Raw genomic sequence first — 18,994 nt, 5'->3', positions numbered from 1 at the left:
TCACAATCAGCAGTACTCCAGAACTGGATACAACTACAAATATGTGTGTTTGTCTCACTGAATGGCAACTTTCAAGAGTTTTTCTCTTGATTGTTTTTTTTTTTGTGTGTCTCTAATAAAGTTAAATTTACAACTTATAGACATCAGACTGCTACACAAAACAGACGCATAAGAAATAGGAATGTTCACTATTTCGTAGCCACACAGTACAACGCATGCAGACTGGACAAGCCTGGGACTGAACCACTGACCTTCTGAGCAGTCATTGACCAACTGACACCTAAGCCAGATTCAACAGACACCTTTGAGGTAGAGGTGAGAGTTGGGTAAGGAGTGAGGTGTGAAGCAAATGTACTACCTCTACTGGTGCAACCCTGTGCCGCTTCAAAATATTTAGAAAAAAGAGAAAAGATTAAAAAAGAGTAAATTTTTCATAGTTTTAAAGTTGATTTCCATATGATCAAACATGTATGATTTGACACTAAGACATAAATTATCTAATTATTTGACTTTACTGCCAGAATAGATGGTTATCTTAAAAATTGCTTCCATCTTTGAATTATTAAATGGCTAATAGGTTTTATCCAAAGAGTTCAAGACTGCAAGTTCAAGGTATTTATTCTAAAGTGATAACATGTTGGTAATGTATTTTATTCACTCAGACGCACCCTGACATGTGTGTTCAGTCTTCAATCTCATCTTCACACATAGTTCTTGATGGCGTAACTGCTACGTGTGGGTGTCTTGGCCAGTGTGTACCCACTAGAGGGGAACCTGTCTCTATGGGGTGGAGAGCTTGTGCACAAAATAGCTCCCCCACAGAACAACAGCCCAGATGTCACAAAACCTATGTATATGGCTGCTCCAAGCTCTCTCTTCATCACCTCAGGGACTCGAGGGTTGTGGAAATCCCTGATGATGGAGTTGGCTGTCCAAGAAACAGGAACTATAGAGGTGAGAGCTGCCAGGCAGAAGATGGCCCCAGAGCTCATCACCACCCTAGCTTTGATTTGTGGGTGGCCCAGGCAGTTGGTGCAGCGCGCCCCCAGAAGAAAGATAAGGAACGCCAGACATCCCAAAACCAGGCTGATGCAAATAAGGCCACGGGCTGCTTGGAGGTCTGGAGACAGGTCCAGAAGAGCATCGTAGAGCTTACACTGCATCTGACCTGTGTATTCACTGACACAGGTCATCCACAAACCCTCCCAGAACACCTGCATAACCACCAGATGAGTGCCAATGAATGCTGTCACCTTCCACATGGGCAGAGCACAGATCAGAATGGTCCCAGCGACACCGGTCATTGACAGGCTGATGCCAAGCTCCTGCAGACCCATGGAGAACTGCAGGAAACACAGAAGGTTGACAAGAATGAGAAGCTTCATTTTTATTTGGAATAGATCTTTGCAACATTCTGTCATGTGGATAAGGATCATCATACAGATACAGCTTTTAAATTTAAATGATAACTGCTTGGAAACTGAAGAAATATGAAGTATAGTACACAAAAGTATAGTCGCTGATAGATGGTTATATATACATGTAAGTCAGATATTGCAGTGCAAATTACCATCATAAAATTTAACAACAAAAAAGTTTTATTTAAAACTGAAATTGTAAGCTGAAGAAAAAGGAAATCAAGCCCACTTCTTCTTTAGCGTAAATGTTAGTTTATTGTCTCAAAGTTTCTGCTTATTTTTTGGTTTAAATTTCAAGTTATTTTCTTAAACATTTGAGTTAATAAGTCAAGATTCTGACAGCTGACTCGGAATTTTGAGAGAATTTCTAAATTAAGGCAAAAAAGCTCTTTTGTATAACAAAAAATACATAATTTTTAAGTTATTCACTTTCTACCGGCAAAAACAAGCTTCCACGGTTTCCTGTGTCTTTTATCCGAAAATCATTTTGGGGTTTTCTGGCCTTCTGGCTCACAGTCCACTAGATGGCAGTATTTGACTAAAGACGAACAAACATCTGTTAAGATGATTACAGTCGACAGACTGTTTCTTAAGTAGGCTATGATCTATCATCTTATAAATAGCTGTTTCACAATAAACAGGTTCAGAGTGAGTTGTCACTGCTGAGTTAGTAATAACCTTATTTAAAAAAACAAAATGCGCTACGTCTGCTCTCTTTCTTTCCCCTTGCCCCAAACCAGTCACATCTGATTGATGCCCCACCCTGAGCCTGGTTCTGCTGTTCTCCCTTCCTGTTTCAAGGGAGTTTCTCCTTCACCTAGGGGGTTACCGTGTTTTTGCCCTACAATATACAAACTGCTGTTGTGAGTTTGCGCTATATAAGTAAAATTGAGTTAGTATAAAATTTAATTCGATCGGAATCTTTATGGGATGTTGGAGAAGCTGGTATCACCTTTTTGATCTATCACCTTCTTGACACATTTACAACTGAATTTTCTTTAATGTTAAACAATGAGCTGTTAGCGCCCCACACTGCATTGGGTCTGTTAGTAAACTAATAATAAAGTCTAATAGCTATCTTTATTCCTCCGCTGTATCCATATAACCGGAAAGCGCCATTCGGGGGGTGGGCTGTGACCATAAACAACAGAGACAGATAGGAACAGCAGTGAGAGGTGTTGTTTTGACCATCATTTGCTAATCACACACTTCCTGAACATCTAGTGATTCGGCCCCGCCCACTGTCAGATCAGCAGCCTGATAACATGAGAAAACACTCCTTTTAGACAGGTGCGGCTGAGCACAAACAACATAAGCATTTTAAAGGAAAATCAATTCAAAGTTATTTTTTATTCTGAGAAGAGAAATACACACAGTGGCACCAGTTTCAACACACGGAAACAGGTTTACACCCTGTCAGATAATACCTTTGAATTTTTGCAGTGCTGAGCAAACGCAGCATGACACAGCATGACACAGAGTGATGAATGAAACCACTGAGGGTAAGTCATGGGTTACTAAACTCATCAGCCAACAGCGTTGTTCGTCCCTGAGTCACCATTTTTGTTACTTGAGTAGTCGTTACTGGTAAGTACCGGACAAACAGGTTCTCTCCGTGTTTTTTCACATCACTCCCAGGCCCCTTTTTCAAAAGTATGTAAACAAATATCATTAGAGGAAACAAACACAGAAGCAGAATTATTATTATTATTATTATTATTATTATTATTATTATTAATAAATAATATAAATAATATATATTTATGGTGTTGATGGTGATGGTGTTGGCACATAATAATATATAAAATATTAGAATCAGGTGATATATATATATATATATATATATATATATATATATATATATATATATATATATATATATAACAGAACAAATGCAATGAACAGATTTCCTTCATTGCATGTTGTCTGTGTGCTTTTTCTTTATGTTTCACAACATTTGTTTATTCAATATTCCCATCAGAATATTCAAATGTATGTGTTTGGTGTCAGAGATCTGAATGACTCCTCTGTGTTGTTTCCTACAGACTTGTTTAAGAAGTACTTCACAGATGGAGCGTTATCTTTCTTAGGAGGGCAGTTGACACAACAGAGCCCCCCTCCTGAGATCAGTAGTCCCCCAGCCAATGTAAAGGGAAGCACCAAGCTCTCTTTTCTAGCCATCTACTACCATGGGTTTGTGAAAGTCCCCTATGGTGATGCTGGCAGTCCAGGAAACATCAATAATGCAGAGTAGACCAATGATGATCAGCAGCACACCACCTGTCACTGAGGCCCTCACTTTGGCTCTCTCCTCTGGAATGAAGTTAGTACATTTCCCTCCAGCAGAAGCTGCGAGGAGCCCTGCAATGCCTATAATGATGGAAACTACCACCAGAGCACAGGAACTTTGGAGGTCTGGGCTTAAAGCCAGCATGGAGTCGTAGACATACACGTATGCATGTAGCTCATCCAGATGCCCTCCCACATGACCTGCAAAGTTACAATGTTGCTGTCCATGAACGCTGTGACCCTCCACATGGGACTGGTGCAGACAAAGAGCACCAAATAAACCAATCCAACCAAAAAAGATCAAGGGCACAGCCTGCCATCTCCAACCACATAGAAGCCATTGTCTTCTCACTCTGAATGTCACTAAAGTGTGTATGAAATCTAATAAAAAGAGGTATAAAAGCGAAGCTATTGTGGGCTCAGAAGCCCTGACAGAGACGACTATGCTGGATTCTTTGTGTTTAGGAATATTAAACATTCAGGCTTCTATCATTTTTCAGAAGGACAAGAACTTTGGTAACTGAATGCTTTCCTCATGTTCTGAACATCAAAAACCAAAACAAAATACATTTTTTCAACAAAAACAAAGGATAAAGGTGCGATATGTAAACTCCAAATCTGTAAACTCTGTAAACAGATTTTCAGCCGCAATAGAGCAGATTTCGCTTCGTGAGTCAGTGTGTGTCGATATGTGCTGTCATGGCGAAATGTGGTCATAGTGAGAACTACTGTAAAAGGAACAAAACACAGACATCCAAGTACTGAGTAAAAGCTTCCGGAAACAGGGAGGGGCTCATTGTTTCTGCTTTGCTCTCATGTTCTCAAGCGTGTTTTCATTTTCAGTACATATTATTTGTAACCACCACATGAAAAATTGTCTTTATCTGTTTTATAAATATATATATTTGTCTTCTCCATTATGTCTGGGGTCTGAGAAAACTTCAGCTTTGTTGTGAAGTGATCCTGTATCTAGCTTGATTCACAATGTCACTGATGAAGGTTTGGATAAATTACTTTTAAATAAATCAATATTGGATGTTAATTAGACAGAACTCTATTTTGTTGTTTAAAATGTGTCCTAATGATCCAAAACCTTAGATGAACGGTGCCAAAGCTTGTCTGTTCTCACACACGTTTCTCTATAAAACGAGACACTGCATCAGTATTTCAGTTTGTTTGACATTTTGAAATGTTGATAAGATTTTGTTTTTCTTATTTTTTGTCTTTTTGTCAAAATGTCACATGTGTTAATTGAATTCTCCTGTCACTGTGCCCTTGATCAAGGCAATTGCTCACATCTGGACTCAATATACTGGCCGTTTGCTCTTCTAAATATTTAGGATGGGTTGAATAAATAGAATAAATCAGTGAAATATATCTTAATCCCTCAATCTGAATACTAGTAGTGAGAAATCTATTCAACATAATGCCAAATTGATTTTGTTTTCATAAATATTTCCTTTATATTTACATTTGTTCAAATGTCAACTATCTATTTCAAGACTACTATAAGTATTTTATGTATAATGGAAGTAGAAACAACACGGTGGAGTTTCTGTTAATTGAGTAACCAAAACCTAGTTGTTATTTTTCGTTCGTTCAGAGAAGAAGGCTGTGATGTCAGTGACACGTGAGCTCAGAGTAATCAGCCCCGCTGGTTTCAGCAGATTCACTGTCTAACCACAAAGAGAAACTCTGGAATGTGATACTAGATAACAATGGACAGACAGCATAACAGGTTGTGTGACTGTAGCGAACACACCCTGAACACCAGGGTTAAAAATGGAGTTCAGCAGTTGGGGAACCTTAAAATTGGTTGTAGTTATTCAGCGTGGGTAAAAGATTCACAACACACTACTGTTGTGCGTTCTAGTATACTTTCTTTGTGTACAGGCTTGATCAGCTAACCTGTGCTGCTGCTTTTGCTGCACTGAGGTTTACTGCTCTTTGTGGATGAAGTGAATTCAACAGGCTACCTTGGGTGATTTCCATCCCCTACACTGACAGCATACTGTTGATACTGCACTTATACACGGCAGTATAGAGTTGGTGTGACGTAATCTAAGCATCACAAGCCCATTAAACTTACAATGACCTGAGGCTAGCATACCTCAGTTTGTTTTGCAGGAAATTTCGCTACATGAAAAAAAAACATAAAAAGATGTAACACCTGATTTTTAATGAGCACATTACATGCTTCATGTAAAGACTCCTAACAGTCTTTAATTTTAAACATAACCTCTCTTCTTTTTGTGCTGTCGTGCCTTTCTTACATATTTCTCAATCTCTGGTTATCTCTCATTCTTTTCTCTCCCCGGGAAACTGTTGTACCTTTATCTAGCAGACACGCTATGTGGCAAACAGTTTGCGTTAGCTGATATTCACTAAATACTTGCATTTAAAAGTTGCACAACATGTCACTCCCTTTATGGGTCTTTTAGCTGAAGTACTGTGATCATGAGATCACTTGCCATATGGGCAACGATATAAAGACCGGAAATAAATTTTTGGTGGATTATTGCTTTTTAGCACACACCGTTCCACTTTAACCGTTCCAGAGACGAGTGCCATAAATGATACAAGAATTACATTTCTAAATTGAGCCCTATAGTATCTCATACTGAACTGGAGATTGTTATTCATGCATTCATTTCATCACGATTGGACTACTGTAATTCACTGTTTATATGTCTAAACAAAAACTCCCTGGAGCGTCTGCAGATTGTCCAAAATGCTGCAGCAAGGCTTCTGACAAAAACATCGAAATACTCCCATGTAACACCATTGCTTATACAGCTGCACTGGCTCCCCGTTGAATTCAGAGTCCATTTTAAGATTCTGGTTCTGACATTTAAAGCTCTTCAAGAACAAGCACCAGCGTACATCATTGAACTTTTACAGCCCTATGCCCCTAGTAGGTCCCTGAGGTCTTGTGATCAGGGCCTACTTGTTATTCAGTATACAAGACTGAAAACCAAGGGTGATAGAGCTTTTGCCACTGTAGCCGCCAGACTGTGGAATTCTCTTCCTCAGAACTTAAGATCTGCAGACTCAGTGATTACTTTCAAAAAACAGCTAAAAACACATCTTTTTAAAATTGCTTTTTGTTAACTTTTGACTGTTTTTGTTTTTTACCTTGTAAAGCACTTTGTGATCTTTTATCTAGAAATGTGCTATATAAATAAAATTTTACTTACTTACACGTTGAGCAGTAGTAAAAGCGAGTACTATCAGAAATAATCAAATAACAGATTCTTGAAATTTCTACTTAAGTACAAGTATTTGTACTTTGTTACTTCCCACCTCATTCCTTCCAAAGAGAATCCATTGAATCCATGAATAAACTTTCGCCACTTATTGAGCTTAGTAAAACATAGGTGTCCAAAAACATATCTGTGGGCCACCGCTCTACTTCATTTTTTCACTATATTGACCATAATGCAATAATATCCCTATAGTTTACATTCAAAACAGAACTAAATGCCTTTTAATTGACATTATTTTTAACTTGTAGTGTCTTATGGGTGTTCTATTTACTCACTGACTAACACACAAAACCAGTTTTATGAAAAGGGTATCGCTAGCAGTCATGGTATGAAACTGGCTAAACTTGTTAAAAGGTGCCACGAAGGAACATTTAGCTTTTGTTGCCATGAAGGCGGCAACAAAGGCTAAATGTTTTAACTGCTTAGGCTCTGTCTAACGATAAATAAAAAAAAGAAAAACACCTCATTTAAACCAGTAAACAAATTTCTGAGTGATCTAAAAAGACACCAACGAAATTATATAATTAGGTAAAATGTTTTATTACAAATCAGTGCAGTAAACAAAATCAGTACTTTCATATTGCAGCTGAATAGAGATATTTCTAAATATTGTTTACAATAAATTCATAATATAACTGTAGTACAATACACATTTACTTGCATAGCATTCTTCAAGCACATGTTTGATTTCCCACAAGACTACAGAGGATAGTTAGGTTTGACACAAGCTCAGTATAAATAGTTTCATTCAGTCCAGATTTGGGGCGTGCTGGAAGCTCTGTGATTCACACAACTTTGGACTTTTGATGTCTAAGAAACACAACCCTCATGCGTCTACCAAAGAATTCTGAATTTCACAGAAAGTCAGAATAGTTTGTTACCTTAACACAGAAAGTGACATACAAATTGTGGTATAATTAGACAATCAGAATGAAGGAGAGTTACTGAAGAAAATTAAAATAATTTATAGTCCTTCTCAGTAGAATTTCAGACATAGGCTCGGCTGGTGGCTGTGGACCTGGGGCCGCCATACTTCACTGGATACTCTGGGCTCTCTCTGGGTGGGCAGGAGCTGCAGAGGAGGGCACCACCCAGGATTAGAAGTGCAGCTGTGCCCCAGCCAATGTAGAGTGCAGCCCCAATCTCTCTCCTCTGGGCACTTATCAGGGTAGGGTTGTAGAAATCTTGGACGATGCTGTTGGCAGACCAGCATACAGGGATGAGAACAAGCACGCCAGCACAGATGAAGATAGCTCCAGCAGCAATGGCCACTTTGGCTTTGGATCTTGGTTCCTCCACAAAGTTGGTGCACTTTCCTCCAACAATGCCGACGATAACCCCGATAAAGGAAACCATGATAGCAATGACCACAAGAGCTCTGGCAGCCTGGAGATCCTGAGGAAGAGCCAGCAGAGAATCATAGATTTTGCACTGCATCTGGCCAGTGCTCTGCATGACACAGGTCATCCATAAACCTTCCCAGATAATCTGCGCCGTCACAATGTTGGCTCCAATGAAGGCGCTGACCCTCCACATAGGCAAGGCACAAGTGACGATGATCCCCACGAAGCCAATGATTGCCAGGGCAAAGCCCAGCATCTGTCGTCCCAGTGACACCATGATGAGGCTTGAGTCCCTTGGAGATGAACGAAGCAAAGGATTTAAAGGTTTCACGAGCACGTCCACTTAGGTTGTGAACTCTAACTAAGACCATGGCACATATAAAGGTGCTTCTACTCTCTTGAAGGTGGAGTCAAATGATCCTTCCCTCTGACCTGAAACCACCAGGACTGATTTACCAGCCCAGCCAGATTCTTCACATTATCTGTACGCAGACTAGACTTAGTTTCGATCAGATGCACGTCAGTATGTAAATGAGGGCTGGAAAAAGGACTAGAATTCCTCATTCAAACAATCCTCTGCAATTGGTCAACCATTGGTTGGGCAGGTTACTGGGACATCCGGTTCAGTCACTGGTTTCGGGTTTTACAAACAAATACGGGAGTTAGTTTCAATGGATGTCAAGGCATTCTCTAACAAGATGCCTTCCTACTTTAGGTGTCCTTAGACATAATAGAAATTGATCATAGCTTTGTGTCAATTTATTGTTTTGTATATTTTTATTTTCATTTTTTTAATTTATCAGAAATACTGTACCAATCGAGTTGATTTTTTTCCAATTTATTTTCCACTCTGTTGATATCACTATCAATATTTTACATTACTATCAAAGATTAAACCGCACTCCTTGTGATTTTTATTTTTATTTTGTGTTGTGGAATCAGACACTAATGTCAGTTGTTACCTATCAATTTATTAAAGATTTTAGCAGAAAATTTACGTTGGTGTTTGCATTTCTAGATCTAGGGATCTGAACTTGTAAAGTTTTGGGGTATATTTTTATGTAGATAATCGTTCATGATGTTTTAATAAACAATGACTCCGTAAACAGGCAGGTTACAGGTAAGACAAATGTTTTTATTGAAATTCATATGAAAATGTACAAGATAAAGTGGCAGTTACAGAAAAGAAGCACACTGCTAAATCTGTAGTTCATAACAGGGAAATAAATATATCAGACAGTGACTTCCTTGTGAAAAGCAATGCAATTTTCAGCACACACACAGATTCCTTTTACATCATAGCTTCACAATCTTAAAGGTAAAAGTATGTGTAGAAGTCTAGTTGTTTTACATCAGTGTATCAGAATAATGCAGTATGTACATCTGATATTTTCGTGTGATTGTATTTCCCAGTGGTCATTTGAAAGTCCAGCAGCTGTCAGGGCAAGGTTTTTAGTCTCTGTCCTTGATCTCTTCCTTCATTTTTATAGATATTGTGAAGCAGGATATGAGGCTGGGGCTGCATATGGCTTGCTGGGAGCATAACCACCTGCGACTGTGTATGGTTGGTTGGATGGTGGAGCATACACACGGCCATATGCGGCTGAGTTTGGTCTTGAATAAGCATACACTGGTTGTTGGTAGCTAGGGTATCCATACATTTGTTTTTGGGGAGGACAGGAGGTGGTTAAGATGATCCCACCGATCAGAAGAAGTACAGCTGAGCCCCATCCAATGTAGATAGCAGATCCAATCTCCCTTCTCTGTGTTGCTACAGTCAAGGGGTTCCGAAAGTCTGAGATGGTGAAAGCTGCAGACCAGCAGACGGGGATTAAGATCAGGATAGCAGAGATAATGATGAGACAGCCGCTTATGATCACCACATTTGCCATTGATGCGTCTTTTTTCAGGCAGCTGGTACACTTGGCTCCAACAAACGAGATGATAAAGCCGATAAATCCAAAGAGAAGTGAGATGATGACTAGTGCTCGGCCAGCCTGCAGATCAGTCGTCAGGCTCATGATAGAGTCATTCAGCTTGCACTGCATCTGTCCAGTACTTTGCATCACACAGTTCATCCACAGACCATCCCATACAATCTGGCCTGTAACAATGTTGGCTCCGATGTAAGAGGTAACTCGCCACATGGGGATCCCACAGGTCACTGCCACCCCAACGACGCCTATGAAGCTTATGATCTGACCTGCCGTTTCCTTGCCAATCTTCCCCATTGTCTAGCAGCTTCGTCTACGCCAGGAGAGAAAAGTCTTTCGGTGGACAGGTTCAGTTGCAGAGTGACACAGCTCTGTTTTTTGTGAGAGAATGTGAAGGAGGAGGGCAGTCCTGTTGTCAGATGAGATCTTCTGGCCAAACAAGATTCCTCTGCTTCTAAAGCTGAAGGAGTGCCACAGATTTTTTTAAACAGTGCCTGCCTTTTGTTTTTAAATAGCACAGTTTCCTATGCAGATCTCTTTTCATTGTCATTATTGGCCTGTTGGTTGGTAATAATCCCTTATCAACTTTAATGTGCCTGAAACCAGCTTAAACTGTGATGCCCCCCCCCCCACACACACACACACACGGATAATTAGCCTACAGCTGATTAGATAATCAGGCAATCAGTTAAATATAAAATCTAATATCAAACGAAATGTTTATAGTGCTTCCTTTTAAAACAAAACAAAACACAGTGTCATATGTGGATCTTTTTCTCGCAGTGATAATAAGTGTTTTCGATGAAACAATCACAAGTTTAAAGTACCTGAAACTGGGATAACCCGTCTCCATCCTTCACACACTCACTAAAACTGAGTAACTTGAAGCGAAATAGATTTTTACTGCAAAATTTGTTTTAAATGTTTAGTTCTAAATTCAGACGGATTTGTGAGCTCAAGGTGGTATGGCCATAAGCTAAAATGAAACACATGGTTTAATTTGATTTATTTTCATCTATTTATTTTGTTTAACACACTCGCCAGTATTTCTTCATTTCATTTATTTAGGGAATAACAAAGCTGACATGCTGCTTCTCTCTGTGGTTCAGTAATTAAATTGTTAGCTGTCATTTTTTAAAATTAAAACTAAAATAAAAGCTTTTGAAAAAACAAAGAAATAACTAAAGCGATGAGGTACAAACCAAACACATTTAGACTCACAACGTTTTCTCTGTAGCCTGCCTTTAGTTATTTCTCTCATATACTTTATGCCAATCTGACAGGCGATCAAAGGTACTTACAGAAACTGGATTATTTGTTTTAGTTTTGATAATAACCACATAAAAGGAATGAGATAAAATACAGCTGATGGTGATACTTTAAAGAAAACCCATAATATCCCATGACCGAGATGTCTGTTGGGTAAAAACAAAGTGCTCACGTGTTATACCAGTAACCCGATACTGCTCTGCCAACCACTTTCACACTTTCGCTTGTTAGTAGAACACACCTTTTTCTTATGGAGTGATATATGATTTAGGTTTTTATAAAAATTTGAAACTAAAGCTTGTTAACACAACAGTGGGTGCGTTTAAGTTATAAAAAAAATCCTCACTATGTCATATTACAGCTATTGCTCACGTTGATAGTTTTATTATACTCTATTTCAGTATTGATCTATGGCATACTTTGAGACAAACTGACATGCAAAATAGATTATCAGAGTAATGATGTACTTAATCTGCTCTTTAGTTACAGTAGAGGGTTGTGTACTTGCCTCACCTTTTGCTTTCACCTGTCTCCATAATATACTTTATACACTAAAATTTGACCAAAATAAAAAGCAAGAATGCAGAACAAAGTTAAAACAAAGTTTATTTGCAGTGCTGAAATGTTACAAGTGATCACCAACAGAAAAATGGAGAGAATTCTCTCCATCTGGAAGTTTCAGGAAAATACATCAAAGGCAAGAAAGAGTGTTTTGCAAAAGAAAACAATTTTAAAGACACATTTCTTGAGTAGCAGTTATATATGTGCTGTTGGTTGTTTAGATAATATGTGAGAGAAGATATAAATATTAATCAATACAATTTGTCATTGACAGAAAACTGACTTAAAATTTACACTGATCATAATCACGCTACAAATAACAGAAATTCTGAACACAGCTCCATTCCATTATGAATTAGACATTACAAAAGCCCCTTTCGCAGAATACTTTGGTGTTTAAGGAAAGTATTTTAAACCAGTCCTAATACAATAACAATAATAACATTTCATTTCATCCAGATGTGACAGTGAATCAAATGACTCAGTCTCAAAGCCCTGCTGGTACCTCCAAATGGAATGCAGCCATTGTTTATGATATAAGCTTCACATGTTTGGCCAAACAAAACGTCCGATGTGGAAAAGATCACCCTGACAACCACACAAAGCACGACCAAACCTCATCGTTCAACAAGCAGTAGTTTTAAGCCATATTAACATTATCTCGAATATGTGGATAATTTATATCTTAGTTTTAAAGCAATCTCCAGTTTGCTACCTTTGCTATTTCTGTGACCTTGAGAGTCCATGTGGAAATGCAATACCACCTTAAACATATTCTCTTGATGTGGAGACTGACTTTCCAGGTGCATATTTGGGCACATAGTGGCGGCGCTCAGATTTAGGTGGGCAGTTCCAGCACAGGAGCCCCCCTCCCAATAAGAGCAAACCAGTAGCTGCCCAGCCAATATACAGCGCAGATCCCAGCTCATATTTCTGGAAATTCATCATCATTGGGTTATAGAAATTGGTGATGACGGTGTTGGCAGACCAACAGACTGGAATGAGACAGAGAAATCCCGAGATGATGAACAGAATCCCAGAACAGATGGAGACTTTTGCTTTGGATCGCTCCTTTTCGATGCAGTTAGTACATTTTCCACCAGCAACTGACAAGATCAGTCCAAAGACTCCAACAAGGATCGCGATGATAATCATGGCACGAGCAGCCTGTAGGTCAGATTCCAAAGCCAGCATCGAGTCATACACCTTGCACTGCATCTGGCCTGTACTTTGCACCACACAGTCCATCCACAAGCCCTTCCAGAAGGTTTGAGCTGTGACGATGTTGGCACCAATAAAAGCACTGACCTTCCACATGGGTAAGCCGCATGCTGTGATCTCCAAGAGCCAGCCAACTATAGCCATTGTTATACCAGTGATCTGAATCCCCTGAGAAACCATCTTGTTGTCTTAATTTCTCATACATTAAGGTCAAAAAGAGTGCAGAGGAACTGCTGTAAGCTTGTGCTTAAAGTTTGTTGTGTGAAATAAAAGAGACACAGACATAAGGGAATGCGAAACCACAGTCGTCAACTGCCATTGGCCAGATGAGTTTACACACAAACAGACCTAGTGACCTTCATTATTGCTGACCAGCCAGAAATCCAGAGTTTCAAGGTTGGATAGAAAAATGAAAAAGCAAACAACAATAATTTTTTACTTCTGTGGTTTCTTTTATTTACAGATGTTTTGGGTTGCAATAGGAAGGACATTTGGTGTAAAAATATGCTGAAAATGCAGAATCAAATATGCTAAGCCACGCTAAGCTGTTTAAAACCTATTTATTTTCTCTGACTTTTAAAAGAATATTCTTGGTTTATCATTGTGCAAGCAGAGTCCTATTTATTTCTATTATTGTTTAATTATGTTTCTAATATCATTATTCAGGTACTTGTATGTTAATTGTATGGTAATTGTATGTATATTTTGCTATAAATGTCAGGGTCTTTCTGTCTGGGATCCAGAGTTTTGAGTTTTGGGAATATTTAAGCTTTCTTTAGTTTTAGTCGCTATTGTTGATATTTAGATTTCTGTTATTTCTTAGTGTTAATTTTGATTATTTGATTTGGCCTTGATTTGCTTACAACTGATACAAGTTCCTTTTGGTGCTAATTCATGCCTTTAGTTCTGTGTTCCTGTTCCAAAGTTCTTAAGGTTTATTCTGTGTTTTGGGGGTTTATGACTTTCTTTTGGTTTTGAGATTGAATTTATGTTTGAGCTCCATGTTAGCTTTACTTTCCTTGTGATATTGAAATTCGTGTTTTTACTGCTTGAATTTAGCTATAGGGTTTTAATCCTCTTTTGTGTTCCCATTCTGTTCCTGCTGTCTTGTATTTATCTTCTCTCTCTGGGACAAGTTCATATGTTTGAGTGTGTTAGCAATTTCCTGTTTTATTTGATGGTCTCTTGTCAAAAACTTAAAGAAGTCCAGTCACTTCTTTTTCAAGCTCCTTGGAATATCATGATCTATATGACTGAGAACCTACACAGACATTATGCTAAATGTTTAAATCTTTAATCAGATAAATGACTAACCTTGTTCATTTATACTGTACTGATGTATTGCAGGTTCAGGTTTAACAGATTTTTTAAGGTTAAAATGCTACCGTTTGACTGTTGAGTCAGTTTTTTTTTGTCTCACTCAGCAGTCAGACAAAAAACTGCAAGATGTGATATCTTCTTTGCAGCAAGAGGCAGTGTTGGCCAAATAATTACTCAGATAGGGAGCGCTTCACTAAAGAGTCACTCAGAGGAAGCATTTTTGGAGGGAAAAGGAGTGGCTTATTTTCCTAGAATACAGTGCTGTGAAAAATATTTGCCCCCTTTCTGATTTCTTATTTTTTGCACATTTTTCACACTTAAATTGGGAAAACAGTTTGTGCCTGAAGCACAAGCAAAACTGGGTTATGCAGAAGGCCAATGATAAGAAACTCAGTAAGTCGTCCTATCGACGGCTAAACAGACCCCTGTTTGCTTTTTTCCCCTAATAAGTGAAACCAATTTTGAAAACTACTTTTGTAGTTACTTGAGTTTTTTGACTATTAGTAAAATTTATTTGATGATATGAAACATGATGATCTGAAAGTGTGACAAATATGCAAAAACTAATGAATCAAAAAGGGGCAAATACTTTTTCACGGCACTGTACTGTTCTTTTTAAAGTACATTATGGAAATCTTTAAGCTGCTCATACATCTAATAAAGAATTTTTACATAAAAATTAGTCATGTTTCCTAGTAGTAATTTGATAAAAATGTATCTTATATATCTACTAATCATTTTTTTTAAATGTACTTAAATATATTATATTTAATTATATTGAATTATATTATAATATATTTAATAATTATATTGTTTTCTGATTTGTATAAGTTTTGTCTGCTTGGACTCTTTTTTGGCCAACAAAAAAGAAACACTGGTTTAGTTCTATAAACTCAAATATGGTTATGGGTGGTGTGTTGTAAGACAGAGGTGTTACCTCATATCCTCTTTTATAAGACTTCATTTAATCTTAACATTCAACAGTTTTAATAAATAAAAAAAGGATAAACTCACAAAATATGTTGGTTGAGCAGTGCTTAAAACGCATCTTTATTTACAGTTTAAAAACATCCATGAATAAAAAACACACTGAACACACATGAAATGTTATGCAAAAAGATACAAATGGATAATATCAAAGGAAAATGAATGAATGAAAAATACAACAAATCCAAGTAGCATGATGAACTTTGCAGGATTTTGTGACTCCACCGTTTGGAACATTGTGTGCACCACGCCCAGTTTTGGGTGCGGAGGGCTTTTTTTCTTAGCAATTTTCAAACAAGCACGATAGAAATATTGAAATATTTAAAGTGTCAACATGAATCAATCAATTAGACCACAACACATTTGATTCATGTCTTTTTTTAGTCTCTTGGCTTTCTCAGCTTTTCCCTTTCCTTGTTTCTCCTCAAACATAGCCCTTGTTTGCAGCTGGAGCAGATGAACGGGGAGCTGAGTACTTGGCGGAGTAGTTATCCTTGGGAGGACAGTTGGCACAGAGGAATGCACCACCGATGATGAGGAGGCCTCCTGCTCCCCAGCCAATGAACAGAGAAGCTCCCAGTTCCCTCTTCTGAGAAGCATTGAACATTGGACTGTAGAATTCCTGTATGACGGCGTTTGCTGTCCAGCACACTGGGACAAGGCACAAAACACCTGCAATGATGAAGACCACCCCAGCTGCAATGCCAATTTTGGTTTTTGAGCTCTCATCCTCCACACAGTTGGTGCACTTCCCTCCAGCCATGGCCAGTAGGATGCCAATGACACCAAGCAGGATGGCGATGATAGTAAGGGCTCGAGCAGCCTGGAGGTCTGAAGACAGGGCCAGCATTGAATCATAAACTTTGCACTGCATCTGGCCTGTGCTCTGGACTACACAGCTCATCCAGATGCCTTCCCATGTAGTTTGAGCTGTGACAATGTTCTGGCCGATGAAGGCTGTAACTTTCCACTGAGGTAAAGCACAGATAACAATGACCCCAATCCATCCAATAATGCACAGGGCAGTGCCCAGCATCTGAAAGCCAGCCGAAACCATATTTCCTCAGAAAATTTCTTGCAGTATTTCAAAAAATGTCCAGAAAGTTAGTCTTGCTTGAGAGATCCCCAAGTGTAAATGTTTGAATAGGTCTGGAACGGGCCTTTTTTATACTTAACTGAGGAGGGGCTTGACACATGCAAAGTTACACAGAGCTGTGACGTCCTTACGGTTCTCATCCCTACTCTCAACCCCAAACGTGTATCATCATGTCAGTTTTGGTCTCAGTTGGGTAATCGTTGCAGGTGGAAAAGCTACCTTGTGACTCACGGGTGTGGCAGAAGCATTGCCCATAGAAGATATTGTCCCATGTTTTTTGATGTGTTGCAGTAACAATGACTGAAACTACTTTACTGTTGTGAAGTAACAATCATGCATATTTAAAATGTCAGGTTTTGAGGAACTATGAAAAAAACAGCTTCTCCAACTGGTTCCTAAATATGCAGATCGAATCGTTATACTTTTCTGTAGTATAGTTAACCTTTTTTTGGTAAACTATACAAGTCAGGATAACAGATCCACTGAAAACAAGCTATTTCTGAAATGCAATAATGCCTCAGTCTAGAGAAAAAAAATCCTGACTGTCCAAATAATATAAACTAATATTAATAATACTTAATCTGAATTGAATGGTTGTTTAAATGTACATTAGCTGAACCCAAATGTCTTCCAAAACAGCTTTTTAGAAAAGACTCTCAAAAACTTTACACTGTGCAGGTGCACTCACACCATTCTTACCATTCACTGAAAGCACACATGCCCTGCTTGTCAGCATCAAATGTAAAGAGAATGCTATTTCATGCTGAAATGAATGAAAAAGAATGATAGATTTGTTGTCAACCTCCTTTACAGCCTCAAGAAAATAATTTATATTAGTTAGCATGAAAAGAGTAGTTCAAAAAAAGTTTAAAGCTGACCTTGCAGTGATGTCAGTCCTTAAATACTTGCAGCTCTTACAGGATGTCCTCAGAGAGAATGTATATTTTGCAGTCCAGATCCCACTTGACTTACAGATAGTTTTCCACAGTATTCTGAAGACATCAGGGTTGAGATGTTAGAGAAATAGCAAACACCAGGAACAGTGATTTCAGGTGACAGACTATTACTAAAAGAGGGAATAGTGAGTGGGGGCTAAGGGAGGTAGAGGGAGAATCAGATTGTCCCCGAAATGAATAGAGGCAGTGTTTTAGAGCCAGAACTGCGGTAAGGACCATAATACCTCTATTTTTTCCAAGGTAGGATCATTAAAGGTACTTGAGCCTGGCTATGGAGATTAGGTTCCAGACACAAGGAGGCTGGGAGGAATTTTCACAATTAAGACTCTGAGGAGAGATTCTTCAGGGCCAGATTACTCCTGATAGGCCTCATGCTGCAATCATTTACCTCATGACTCCTCGTGTCAAACTCGTGGGTAATAAGAAAACATTCACATACATGTAACATCATTTTAAGATTCAGATGGTGAACAAAATTTAAATGTAACTGTTAAAAATGTTACTTAAAACATCAAGTAATTAAACTGTGCTTAAAAAGCATAACAACGCGTAAGTATTCGCACTGAGGCATCCCTGCAAAAGCCAACAGTACAAATTCTGATACAACAGGTAAGAGACTTGAATGCTTGAGCTGTGGGAAAATGACAAAGGGAGTTGTCTGGAACAAGCTCAGACTTCACAGTAACGGCTGCCTTTGGTTGTTATTCAGTTGCCCAACCCTTTAGCCAAACTTGAAGGGTTACGATGCAAAGAAATGAACAAAATAAAACTGCAGATGAGGGGTTGTGAGTTATTTTATATGCTGTAAGGCCCATAAGCTTTGTATGTAAAACCTACCTGACCTATTTAATAGTTTTTGCACCTGTTTATAAGTTATAAGTTGTCATATGCTCAAGGTATCTTCTTGTATATGAGACGAATGTTTTGTTACTGGTTCCTATGGAAAAAGTTAGATTTTCTGATGTAAGGGAAATTGTTATACTGTTTAGGATTGTCATCAGATAAAACGGTGGTTTGTTTGTATCTGTATGATATCATCACTGGGGGCTGCGTGCCAGTTGCTCAGGTAGAGTCACAGTTTCAGTGGATGATTTAGGCACAACATGGTGTGTTGCTCAGTGACTCACTCATTTTTGCCGTGTCTCATTATCACATGACACCAACAGGAACCTGAAATCTTTCAGTCTGCCAATTAGGAGCTTCTTTAGACCCCGAAATGATAACACCCTGTTTAAAACACACCTGTTAATATCTACTCTCAGGGGGCAGTGGTTTAAAATCACACTCTGGGAAGATTGTATTCTGTATGAGTGTGTGTTGTTGTTCACAGTGGT

At 38.6% G+C, this 18,994-nt stretch overlaps 5 protein-coding genes and 1 pseudogene across 5 annotated transcripts; all 6 read right to left on the bottom strand.

The window, feature by feature from the left end:
- Nucleotides 1-601: 601 nt before the first annotated feature.
- cldnj (claudin j) lies at nucleotides 602-17,918 on the bottom strand. The gene is made up of 3 exons (XM_087851728.1): nucleotides 17,885-17,918; nucleotides 17,583-17,696; nucleotides 602-1,343 (listed from the first exon to the last, which is right to left on the bottom strand). Exon 3 carries the CDS (start codon nucleotides 1,335-1,337, stop codon nucleotides 702-704), a length of 636 nt encoding a protein of 211 aa, XP_087707854.1. The 5' UTR covers nucleotides 1,338-1,343; nucleotides 17,583-17,696; nucleotides 17,885-17,918; the 3' UTR covers nucleotides 602-701.
- Nucleotides 3,405-4,048, bottom strand: LOC148098991 (claudin-4-like; annotated as a pseudogene).
- On the bottom strand, nucleotides 7,548-8,678 carry LOC102791079 (claudin-like protein ZF-A89). Its single transcript, XM_006805205.3, has one exon. The coding sequence runs from the start codon at nucleotides 8,591-8,593 to the stop codon at nucleotides 7,961-7,963; it is 633 nt and encodes a 210-aa protein (XP_006805268.1). The 5' UTR covers nucleotides 8,594-8,678; the 3' UTR covers nucleotides 7,548-7,960.
- cldnf (claudin f) lies at nucleotides 9,439-10,602 on the bottom strand. Its single transcript, XM_006805235.3, has one exon. It carries the CDS (start codon nucleotides 10,545-10,547, stop codon nucleotides 9,801-9,803), a length of 747 nt encoding a protein of 248 aa, XP_006805298.2. The 5' UTR covers nucleotides 10,548-10,602; the 3' UTR covers nucleotides 9,439-9,800.
- On the bottom strand, nucleotides 12,383-13,548 carry LOC102791364 (claudin-4-like). The gene has a single exon (XM_006805206.3). It carries the CDS (start codon nucleotides 13,479-13,481, stop codon nucleotides 12,846-12,848), a length of 636 nt encoding a protein of 211 aa, XP_006805269.2. The 5' UTR covers nucleotides 13,482-13,548; the 3' UTR covers nucleotides 12,383-12,845.
- On the bottom strand, nucleotides 15,644-16,762 carry LOC102791642 (claudin-4-like). The gene has a single exon (XM_006805207.3). It carries the CDS (start codon nucleotides 16,663-16,665, stop codon nucleotides 16,033-16,035), a length of 633 nt encoding a protein of 210 aa, XP_006805270.2. The 5' UTR covers nucleotides 16,666-16,762; the 3' UTR covers nucleotides 15,644-16,032.
- Nucleotides 17,919-18,994: the final 1,076 nt, after the last annotated feature.

The sequence above is a fragment of the Neolamprologus brichardi genome, chromosome 14 (assembly GCF_056152115.1).
Source record: "Neolamprologus brichardi isolate AB-2024 chromosome 14, ASM5615211v1, whole genome shotgun sequence".
Taxonomy (NCBI): domain Eukaryota; kingdom Metazoa; phylum Chordata; class Actinopteri; order Cichliformes; family Cichlidae; genus Neolamprologus; species Neolamprologus brichardi.
This window is presented reverse-complemented; position numbering and strand designations above follow the sequence as displayed.